Here is a 12,396-nt window from a genome sequence, read left to right on the forward strand (position 1 = left end):
CACCTACATCTTGGATGCCCTGAGGGTAAGCAGATAAACATCACATTTTCATTTTTCATTATCCCTTTAACCCTCATAGTGCGTTTAAAATCAGTGGAGGATTTTCGCATTCCTAAAGAATCCTTATTTTATAAAACAGGCATAACTTTTTTTTTTTTTTACTAAAACTATATTGTATTAGCAACATCTCATTAAGAAGTGAATCTGAAATTTTTTTTCAAATGTCACCATTGTAGGCTGTTACCATGTTTTTACTGAATTTAGTCTTTTTTGATTTTATACTCTGAAGTTTTCAAACTAAATTTTTACTTGCATAAACTTTCACTTTCAGATGAAAAAGTGATCAGTTTTTTTTTTTTATGCAGCAATGGCGACATATTCAAATTTATCAACAAAATTCCGTTCCAAAAGTGTGTGAGATATGAGGAAAAGCGGGATTATATTTCACAAAAGTTTTTGACACTAAAATAAATTCATAGATCATTTCACACAAAGCATTTTGGACACCTAATGGTACTCCATAAAATGACCCGAACGTTTTAAATGGTTATATCTCTTCAAAAATAATTGTAAAAAATAAATGATGTGGCTCTTAAAGACTAAAAACGATGCATTTTTTAGAATGTTTCATGTATCTCTTGCATTATGCATTATGAGGGTTAATAACTATTAAATTCAGCCCTGGCTTACATAAAAACACTTGAACTTAAAACAGATTTTATAGCTCTGAATAAAGCCAGTAATTGCTTCATTAACAACTACATGAACCATTACAAATGAAACACACATTGAGTCCCATTGAGTTTGCAACAGTTTGCGAGGCTCGTTTGTCAAACAAAGGGCTGATATCTGCTCCATTAGCATACAGAAGATGAGCGGATCGTGTGTCTGCTGTTATCTGCTCCTCTATTATGAGCTGCATGTGAATGAGCTCAGTCCCACAGTGATGCTTCATTTCCTAAACCCATCAAACCATGTTCCATATAAGTTTATCTGAATCAGAACTGATCCTGAGTTCATGCTTTCCTGAGCTGAAAATCTCACGCTTGACTGCATGCTTTGGTTCATTTTAAGTAGGTTATAGTGGCTGGATTGAATATTTGATTGTTCTATATAATCAGCAGGACAAACACAAGAGAAATCAATTCTTATTAAGTAAATTGCATTTGATTTTATTGCTAAACATGATTATGGCCACAAGCAAATGGACAAAACTGTGCGAAGAGATCAATGCTGTTCCTGTTGCACTGTGTTATCAAATGCAAAACTTATTTAACAATGCAGATTAAATATCTCTGCGGTCCTGATTCTTTTAGCGTTTTTTATTTTCTCCAACTTTCAGTGATGTGGTTTGAGTGTGTATTAGCTCTGAGGCGCTTTCTCAGGATCGACATGCTGAAACAATCAGTGAATGAGATGCAGAGACACACCTGAGAGCGCGAGCGTTGATTGATTACGTCTCCAGAGGAAAGAAACAGAGACAGACAAAGTGTGTTTGTGTGCCGAGTTTTGCCTTTCAAAAGATCTTATGCACATGTATATGACATGAACTCATTGAGAAGTTATGCTTACAATGATTTGTTGCAGACTAGTTATGTTTCACTGTAAAGATGGCAGAAAAACAAACATGACTGCGTTTTCTTTTTGTGCGTCAAGCTTTTTTGTTCTTATTATTAACAAAAAAAAATATGATATGATGTGTTTCCGGTGTGCAACCTGCACATGTGCAATACTTTTTAATATTGAATTCTGGATCAAATCTGAGTGTTGAATCAAGACACATTTACTTGATGTACTGAATGACGTAAGATAGTAAGTCTTATTTTCTAATAAAATGAATAAAAAAGAATAAACTAAAAAAAAAAATTCTGAAAATAATAACAAATATCTGCCAATAGGGTCTGAAAAATAAATGGTTTCCTTTTAAATTGATTTTTCTGACTCCACTGACAGATATTTGTTCTTGTTTTAAGCTTAAACTCACTTCATTTTGATACATTTTTAAGAAAACAAGATATTATATCTTCAGTCATTTTGCTTCCAAACTAAATGTGTCTTGATTTAAGAATGTTTAGATATTTGTACTGGAAAACAAGACAAAAATACAGAGGAAAAAACTCGTTTTTTTGCAGGTTCAGTACTAGTGACGGTTGACTTCAGTAGTAAATATGCTGTTACTTGCATACTACAGTGTTTTTAAAATATGAAGTATGAAATATGGCATACATTTTATAAAAAAAAAAAATTTGATGAAAATATAGTAATAGTAACTGTGTAATTTTAGTATCATTGTATATATGTATCATATCTATCTATCTGTCTATCTATCTGTCTATCTATCTATCTGTCATCTATCTATCTATCTATCTATCTGTCATCTATCTGTCTATCTGTCATCTATCTGTCTATCTGTCTATCTATCTATCTGTCTGTCTGTCTGTCTGTCTGTCTGTCTGTATTTAAAGTTATATTAAACTATATTAAAACTATAAAGACATATATAAAAAACAAAGAATGACTAAAACATTACTAAAATTAAAATAAAAAGCGAAAAATTATTTTAAAAAAAGCTATAAAAGCATGTCAATGATACAAAAATATTTGTGTTCTTCAGTGTCAGTCGTAAGCTACACGAGGAAACGAGGCTATGGACTGGAGCAGAAACTATTGACTGCGTATGAAATTGTCACGTGTGAGCAAAACAAAGTCTCATCGGCAGTGCTGTGCAGAACGATCTGTTTCTCTCATCGCTGAATATCTTCAGACCACAGAAGCCAGTGGACGGACAAATGTGTGCAAACCACTGAGAAACACGAGCACAATTACACTGAACGACAGCATCTGATCAGAGACGCACTGCATGGACTGAATGATTTAAACCACAGTATACTGTCAAAAAACTGACGGTTCATGAATTAAGCATCAGCTTCAGATGAACCATTCTGGGTCCTGCGATACCAAAACATCAAGAAAGAAACCAATCATATTTTGGGGAATTAAAAACCTATGCATAAAAGTAACAAAGAACAATGATATTCTGCACACACACAGCAGGTTTTAAATTATAACTTATAAACCAATAAAGACAGACCTGTTGTGAACCCAGAGGTTGTTAACTGATAGTATTTGTGTTTGTTGAACCCATCTGTTCGCATTATTACAACTTATTTAGGAATAATCATGTTTAACGCCGGAATTTGTGGTGGGAAAACTACATTACCCATGATGCCGTGCGGCAAAATTCCACCAACCAGAGAGTTGCATATACATATTTGTATATATTTTGCAATATAATTAAAACATGCTATTTCTATAAATATAATTAACAACTTTAAATGAATAGTTTTACATTTCACCGTCGTTTTTAATTTATGTCATTCGCAAAGCCTCACGGGATTGTAGTTCTTTTTTTCCCACGGGATTGTAGTTCGGTTTCTGTTCGATTTTCAAATACTTTGTTGCTTCCAATCAGAGTTTGTAATGTTGTGATTCTCCTCGAAGCTGGTTGGTTTTGTTCATGACTTATAACGCTTTGTTTTAAAATCCCTATGAGAAGAATGAATGGAAAGAAGGATCTGGTTGAATAAGCTCAATGACGCCACCTGGAGGCAATATTCATAGAGTATAATATCTAAGTATCCGCATTCATACTGTACAACTAAAAAATAAAAACAAATAAATCTGACTTGACTTGAACATTGATAATAAATTGATCCGATCATGATTCTGTGTCAGAACCTGTTCATTCACAGGATCCTGGAACTTTGTGGGTTTGGTTTTCCATTAATATTTGAACATATAGTCCATAACTGAATATTAATGCAGCAGTGTTTGTCTGGATGTCTAATTTGAATAAAAGCATTAATTTCTTTCAAAAAATAAAAAAATTAAATAAAAATACTGACCCCAAAACTTTTGAACAGTTGTGAATATTGATACAAAAGACTTTTATTTTGAATAAATGCTCTTCTTTTTAACATTTTATTCATCAAAACATCCTGAAAAAAGTATCACGTGCATTTATATATACATATAGATATACACAGTGCACACACATTATGTAAACAAACGTTTATTTTGGATGCGATTAATCGATTTGACAGCACTAATTATCATTAGATGGACGTTTGTTCATAACTCTGGGTTCTTACCATAAATGCATCAGTTGTCACGTGACTGAATCAAAATGAACCCGTTTTAGACAGACGAGATTTTTTTTGCACGTTTTTGCGTGTCTTGTGTTGTACAGTTTGAAAATTTAAAAAAAGATTAATGTAATTATTACTGTCTTTACCCCTCCATTAGGAATTCAGTGTCGTGGCAGAAAAAACAGTTTATCCCTGCTTTGATTGTTTTATCACAATAAGCACAACATTTTGTGGGACTGGAATAATAAACAAGAGTTGAGCTCAGGATAAATATTACGTTGTGACGACGTAACCTTCCCGGATATGAACCTAATTAATAGCGACACGCCTACCTCGTAGTCAAGAGCGCCAACTGGCTGCGTGTGCGTCATTAATATTCATGAGCCACGCAAATCGCCGCGTGACGTCACCGCCGCCGTCCGCGGAGAGCGACTTGATTCAAACGCGCGCACGGAGCGTCCCTTTGCGGCAGCGAGCGACTGAAGGTCAGAGAGAGAGAGAGACCGCACTGATAACCGGACCTGAAGGTAAACGGCATTTATAGATCATAACGGTATCATGATGATGATGTGTTCGTGCTAATGAAGGTTAACATTCTGCGGTCAAATGATGATGTGCATCATGCATATTTAGATTTTCGCAGTTAATGAAAAGCGTGATGCATATTAATGAATATTGACTGTTGCATCCGCATCAGCCTGCCAGCATCCTCCTGCTATATTTATCCGGGCTTTGATGCTGTAAAGCGGGTTTGGCTGATCTGCTGGACTTTACATGGTTCCAGCGGGTCATGCGACGGGTGGCTCTGTCTGATGAGATTCAGCGTGACATGCGCGTTCATCATCTTCACAGACAGATTACAGGATACAGTAATATAATAAGTGTTATCTAATATTACGGATGCATCTGACTCATGTCTGTTTGACTGTAATTACCCAGCTGACGTTCTCACAGCATTCACTAATGTTAGGACAAAACATTCTTAAAGTCCCCATGAAATCAAAATTAAAGTTTTTTGGGTGTTAGCATCAATATGTTAGTCTTAAGGTTATCTATAAGGCAGTGTGCTCCAAAATTCGCATTTAGAAGATATAAGCATTCAAAGCTTGCAGTTTGTCACTTCCGCCAAAACGACTCAACGATTTTTGTGACGTCACATCGTACTTCAGCTTCTCATCAAACTTTCTGTCCAATCAAATGCTGTCTAGAAACCGAAGCCCCGCCCCCTACACTATACAAGCCGTGGCTGAAATCAGTCACTTGTCCACAGAATTAGTATTTTCTGTGCAGTGGATGGCACGTAGTGCACTATATAGGGGACAGGGAACGAGGAAACAAAGAAGTCTGGTTTGGCGCTGTGTCACGCTAACCACCGCACCGCACACACACTCTGCTCCGGTCCAGAGACACGGTAGCACGGAGCGGATCACATGCGCGAATCGCCGCAGACCACAACATGTATCGGAGCTATTTGAATTCTACACAGAATGCTATATTTTATAGCAATATGGATGAGATTGTGGCTGTCAAATGCGGCTTTACGGAGCTCAGCGGCTCTGAACGGCTCTAGCCCAAGCTGTGATATAAACTAATGCTATTGGCTATTTTAAAAAGGGGCGGGGCTGCTTGATATGCCCCGCCCTGTCTTCCTGTTTCAATTAAAATTACATCAACACAGAGTAACGCTGCGTGTTTCTAAGCATTTCAGGGGACCTTTAAAGTAGCCTAATGTTTGTGGAACGTTCTTGCAACTTTATTAATATCTGAGATACATTCTCGTAATCATAAAGGAGTAGTTCACTTCCAGAATAAACGTTCCTTGATAATTTACTCGCCCTCATGTCATCCGAGACGTTCATGTCTTTCTGTCTTCAGTCGCAAAGAAATGAAGGTTTTTGAGGAAACATTCCAGGATTTTTCTCCATATGATGGACTTCAATGGAGACCAACGGACTGAACGCGTGACCTTTCCAACGTGATTACGTCATGCGTGAAGTCCAGCTAGTGCAAGACCAGCATTTGTGGTTAAAAACTATATAAATTATTATTATTTTTTTTAAATGAGCGATGGTTTCTCTAGATGAGACTCTTATTCCTCGGCTGGGATCCTGTAGAGCTCTTTAAAGCTGCACTGAAACTGATTCGGACCTTCAGCCCGTTGGTCCCCATTGAAGTCCATTATACAGAGAAAACCCCTGGAATGCTTTGCTTAAAAACCTTCATTTCTTTGCGACTGAAGACAGAAAGACATCTTGGATGACACGAGGGCGAGCACATTTAAACAACATTCTCAAAACGTCCTTACAATGTTATTTGTACTTCAAAACGTTTTGTTCTCAGAAACGTTTTTGCAACCTTTAAATAACGTTCTAATCATGACACGAAAACAGGACATTTTAATGCTTTCGAAAAAAATGTATAATCTAAATTTGTTACCTGGGTTCCCAGCGAACAGGGAGTTATGAACAAACATTCTTCCAGTAACATTAATAATAGAACGTTCACATTGTCTTAATGGTGACATATCATGAAAATCTGACTTTTCCAGGTTGTAAGTGCTATAATCAGGTCCCCGGTCCATCTACCAACCAAGAAACGTGAAAAAGATTAACCAGGTAACATTGTTTTGGTAAGTCTTTTTCTGCAAGCATCTGAGAAAACGAGCGCGTCAGATTTCGCTCCCTTGGTGACGTGGCAAAGGGATCTCATTATAATAGACTTATATTACATGTTGTGAAAAGGGGCATAATATGTCACCTTTAAAACATTATTTATATATCATTCACGGAACGTTTTTCCTGAAAGCTTTTAGTCGTCTGAGGTTTTTTAAACGTTACTGCTTGAGACCATTCAGAGAACAATCAAAAGTAACGTTCCCATAACATAAAATGATAATATGTGACCCTGGAGCACAAAAGCAGTCTTAAGTCGCTGGGGTATATTTGTAGCAATAGCCAACTGCATCTTTCAGATGATGTATACATCTCAATTTAAAAAAAATGACACTTATGACTGGTTTTGTGCTCCAGGGTCACATATGGAATATTCCCTCAACGTTTTCAGAACAACGTTCATACAGCGTGTTTTTGTTCGCCAGCAACACACTGAGCATGTGCGTCTCAATCCACCCGAAATCTCCTGCTTTCTTTGTGTTGTGCTGATGAGAAGAATCTAAGACTGGTGAAGTTCAAACATCACGCTGCGCATTAAAGGAGACGCCCATGCTCAATATTCTGGGGCTTCACACGGTCAAACACATCGTTTATGAAGGCACTAAGCAGAAACGAGCATGCACGCTTTCAGGTGAGTTTGACATACAGCTGCTCACATCTGGAAAATTCATGCTTCAGGAGTGAATGGAAGGTGCTGCTATTATTTCCATGAGGAAGGCGATGACAAACGTCTCAGATGATAGCAGAACCCGACACACACCTACATCACACTGTTATTAGTCTTAGTCTTAGACGTGCTCTCCAGTAAAACATGGCCATTAGAGAATATATAGCAGCTATTAATATGTATTTTTCTCACTTTAAGCACGAATGAATGCAGTTTTTGTGCAGCGCAGGAGCAAATATGGGTCATTTAGGTCACGATAATGACCCAAGGTGATTATTATGACAGAAATAATTAACTCTGTGAACCTGAAATAGTCTGAAATAGTGAGAATGTGGAGGAAAAAACAGCTGATATTTATATGTTGAGATTCTGATGCTTGTAATAAATCAGTGATATTTGACTAGTTTTGATCATGTTTCATGTCTCAAATATGATACAGTAGCTTTACAGGCTTTTACCAGAAGGAAATCTCGTTTAACGTGAGCTATTGTCCAGACGATCAGTTTCCAGCGGTGTCTCTCTGTATCTGCTCTTTCTTTCAAAGAGAAGCCGGTCTGTGTACGTGTGTGCATTATGTATGTTTCTGTTATGATATCTCAGATGTTTGTGAGGTTAAATATCAAACAGAGGTGGAGACGTGATGGATTCTGTATATTATTGGCCTCCCGCAGCACTCTCTCTGACTCTATTGTTTCTGTGAAGTCTCTTTCTTCAGGTGAGAAACTCTAGATCTTGTTTTTGAACTTCAGGTCTCTTGGCCTTCAAAGTGACTCAGGATCAGTCAGCAGGTCTTTCCTCTCATTCAAACCAGCATACGTTCAGCTGATGTTAAATCAACGCACCGATGAATAAATGATACAGGAACTATTCGAGCCGTTCATGCCAGACTGGGGAGAGGCATACGTTCAGCTGATGTTAAATCAACGCACCGATGAATAAATGTTGTTGAAGATCAGAGGCCTTTAGGTCTCATGCTGATGTATTCTATGAGTTTGATGAATTTAGTTCACAGCTGGAGTTCGGATGCTGTTTGTGCCACTTTAACCAGCGCTGGGTTTGACCTACACTGATTTTAACTTAGAAATTGCTAGTAAATTGAACAAACGGCAAGTAACACATTGAATTAAATGTGAAATTTTAAAGTAGTTGTTACCTGTACTCAAGTAATGTTTATAACTTCAGAAAAAAAAAAATTACACTCTAGTATAAATTCTTAGAATAAGGATCAGCTTTTCGACTGTTTAAAAAAAAAAAAAAGTATTATACACATTTATCTTATTTAAAAGACGAGCACAAAATGTAGATTTTTCTCTCAAAGTTATGAACAAACGTTCTTCCAGTAACATTAATAGAATGTTTGTTAAAAGTTATTGAGTCTTTAATAATGTTCTCAAAAACGTTATTTATACATTTTTTTCCTAACGTTTTTAAATGTTACTACTTGTTTTGTTACTTGTTACATTCAAAAATAACGTTCCAATAATGTTTCAAAATGATCAAATGGAATGTTCCCTTAAAATTTGTATTACCAAGAAGAAATGTTTTTAAAACATTTAAAAAGCTGGATATTTTGAAAGTTATGAATGGGCCACTGGCCCAGCTAACCAATCACAGCACACACTGGCCCAGCTAACTGTTCTAAAATAACTAAAATAAAATAAATCAAAACTATATTGAGATATATAAAATAAAAACTACTAAAAATGGCAAAAACACACAACAAATACTAAAAATACTAAAAACTAAAACTCTAAATAAAATTAAAATGGAAAATGTAAAATTAAAAACTGATTTAAAATAGTATACTAAAATAACATTGTTCAGAAATGTTTCATAACTCAATAGGTTTTGCCAGCTGGGTCTCTGTTCAGTCACACTATGAAGAGTTAATGGCAGTGAAGTGAAGTTTTCCAGCGGTTCCACATGACCCTCGATGTCCTCGGCACAGTCTGTGAGTTTGGAAATATCAAACCTGGACAGACGGAGACCTTGAAAACAGCCTGGGACACGCAGTAGATCAGCTGCGTCAGGTCTGTTTTATTTGTAAAGCGATTTTCACAATGCATGGAATATGACTGTGTCTCAATAGTGCTTTAGACAGCACAGAAGAACTACCACACATGTGTTCGTTTGTAATCGTTCAGCGGGAATGGAGATGTTTGTGATGTGAACTGTAGAGAAATCATGGCTAAAGATGAGGAAGGCCATCTCATTAAATATTCATGAGGCAGCACTCACTGCTTCAAGCCATACCGCAACCTTGAAGCTGAAGGAGAATACAGACCTCAAACCTCTCGTAACGTCTCACTGTGTCTCGTTTAGTCAGCTCACGTCTCCAGGTGTCAGGTAACAGCATCACCCGAGTCTCTGCCGTCAGCCAATCACATCGCTGCATTAGTAGTGTACTCGCTTCAGCTTCTGATTGGATCAGACGAATCACATCACTTTAAACAAGACATGTGATTGGTTTATAATTTGAGCGCCAGTGAGAAATATCAAATCAAGTCAATACAAACAATGAAAAAGGTAATTGCAATCTCACAATTCTGACTTTTTTTATTGCAATTCTGAGGAAAAAAAGTCAGAATTGTGAGATATAACCGTATAATTCCGACTTTTTTTCTGAATTTTTTGTTTAAATCTCGCAATTCTGACTTACCTGTTTTTTTTCCTGTGTGATGAGTTTTGCGAGCCTGCATGTGTTTGCTGTAGTCACAACATGAACAATGTTTGTTACTTTGAAATATATAATGTAAAATAATTGATGCCAGCATGCGGTGATACCATTTATAATAACTTTGCAGGAAGGTTATTTGGATTTGAAGAGCGCAGCCAAGAACAAAAGCTTATCTTACACAGGGCTTTAGTTCTGGGGTGTTAACATCACATGAGCGCTGTGTGTGTGTGGCTTCAGAACTGAAATATCACATGATAAGAATCACTCAAGTTTTGTTTGGTTTGTAAACAATGACTTTGTTACGTCTGTAGCCCCGCCCACATTTCCATGAACTCAAGCAGCAGGAGGCGGATCCCGAAGGGAACTGGAGGCGGGGCTTTATTGGTCAGTGACTGACAGCTGTAAACACCGTTGCCGTGGCGATGATGACTTGTGTTGTCTCAGTGACCTGAGTGGCCTTTATTTTCCTAAATCTCACACACTCTGCGTGATCTGGACGTGAAGGTCAAGGTCTGGACAGAATCAGCAGCAGCAGGAGAGTGTGAGAGTTTAGGTGAGTTCAGCTTTTAGTTGTGCATAAATGAAATGATGAAATATATGAAAGGAAGAGCAGACCAATCACAATTCAGTATGCAAATAAATGCCAAAAGAGGATTATGAAGCTGTTAAAAGACTGAAACTGAGTCTAGATATTATGTATAAGCTCGTTTCCGCCACGGGATTAAAGCAATAAAAAGGTAATTGCGACTTTTGGCTCACAATTTGGACTTTTCGCACAATTCTGGCATATTCTGATATGATCTCATAATTATGACTTTCTTCCTTGCAATTCCAAGTCTCACAATTCGGACTTTTTACTCAGAACTCTGCATTTATATATGACTTCATCACAATTCTGAGTGATGAATAACGTGTTCTGTACAGTACAATTATATATAATTGCACAGCTCAATATAAAGTTGGATATATAGTGTTTTGTATTAATGCACAGCTCAATATATAAAGTTGTATATATGTATATATTACAACTTTTTTGGCTGACATACAGTACACTTATATATTATATATACTATAAAGCAAATCTCAAATACATGATTGTTTAAAAAATGTAACTACCATCATGGAATTCTGTAAAGCTGCTTGTGAAATGCGCCATACAAACAAATGTCCATTTTTAGCGCATGTTTTTTCAGTATTATTTGCCATAGAGTGTGTTTATGATGAAACCAAAGACGTGAAAAGCATCTGTTTTGGCTCCTGAACTCTCTTTATGTGTGTTTGCGCTCATTTACAGGCTTCTTCCACCCAGAGCTGCTATATCTGCTCTTTCTATCCTCCCACCAGAGACTAAAAATAGAATCCAGTATCATTTCCGCAGGATTCCAGTAAAAAAAAAAAACACCTGTTTTCAGACAGGTTTCCCTCTGGTCTCTCATTGGTCAGTCGGGCAGATAGTCCCGCCCCACACTCACACGATTGGTTGAATGTCACAGCTGTAAATCTCAATCTAATAGTGTGTTCTGGTCTCCGTCTCTCCTGCAGTGATTCGCGATGCCTCCACCTGTCGGACCCCCAGCCGTGCCGCCTCCAGACGGTGGGTGGGGCTGGGCTGTGGTGGGCGGGGCTTTCATCTCCATTGGATTCTCTTACGCCTTCCCAAAGGCCACCACCGTGTTCTTCAAAGACATCCAGAGGATCTTCAATGCCTCGTACAGTGAGGTGGCCTGGATCTCCTCCATCATGCTGGCTGTCATGTACGCTGGAGGTAAAACATTTACAAATGCAACTCTCTACATTAAACACACGTCCAGAACAAACTGCCCGGCGTCATGCAGCTCTCCTAAATGAAATCAGCATGTTTTATTATGAGCAAGCATTAACATGCAGCTCTGACCTTAACATGCTGGAGAAAACACACTCAGCTCAGCTGTTTCTCTCACTGAACACTGGAAATCATTAGTGAACGCAAAACTCCCATGATGCATCTGCATTATAAGACTGTGTGTGTGAGAGAGAAAGTGTGTGTGTGAGAGAGAGAGTGTGTGTGAGAGTGTGTGTGTCTGTGTGTGTGTGTGAGTGAGTGTGTGAGAGAGAGAGAGAGAGAGAGAGTGTGTGTGTGTGTGTGAGAGAGAGAGAGAGAGAGTGAGAGAGAGACTGACCCCTGTTTCCCATAGTCTGCCTGTGTGTGTGTGTGTGTGTGTGTGAGAGAGAGAGAGAGAGAGAGAGAGAGAG

At 37.7% G+C, this 12,396-nt stretch overlaps 1 protein-coding gene across 1 annotated transcript in view; it reads left to right on the plus strand.

The window, feature by feature from the left end:
• Positions 1 to 4,533: 4,533 nt before the first annotated feature.
• LOC107662218 (monocarboxylate transporter 2-like) overlaps positions 4,534 to 12,396 on the plus strand; it is a 15,892-nt gene continuing 8,029 nt past the window's right edge. Inside the window, exons 1-2 of the mRNA XM_016452154.1 lie at positions 4,534 to 4,675; positions 11,707 to 11,929. Coding sequence (XP_016307640.1) covers positions 11,716 to 11,929 — 214 coding nt within the window. The 5' untranslated portion in view covers positions 4,534 to 4,675; positions 11,707 to 11,715. The remainder of the gene's footprint in view (positions 4,676 to 11,706; positions 11,930 to 12,396) is intronic.

The sequence above is a fragment of the Sinocyclocheilus anshuiensis genome, unplaced genomic scaffold (genome assembly GCF_001515605.1).
Source record: "Sinocyclocheilus anshuiensis isolate Anshui unplaced genomic scaffold, SAMN03320099.WGS_v1.1 scaffold1543, whole genome shotgun sequence".
NCBI lineage: Eukaryota > Metazoa > Chordata > Actinopteri > Cypriniformes > Cyprinidae > Sinocyclocheilus > Sinocyclocheilus anshuiensis.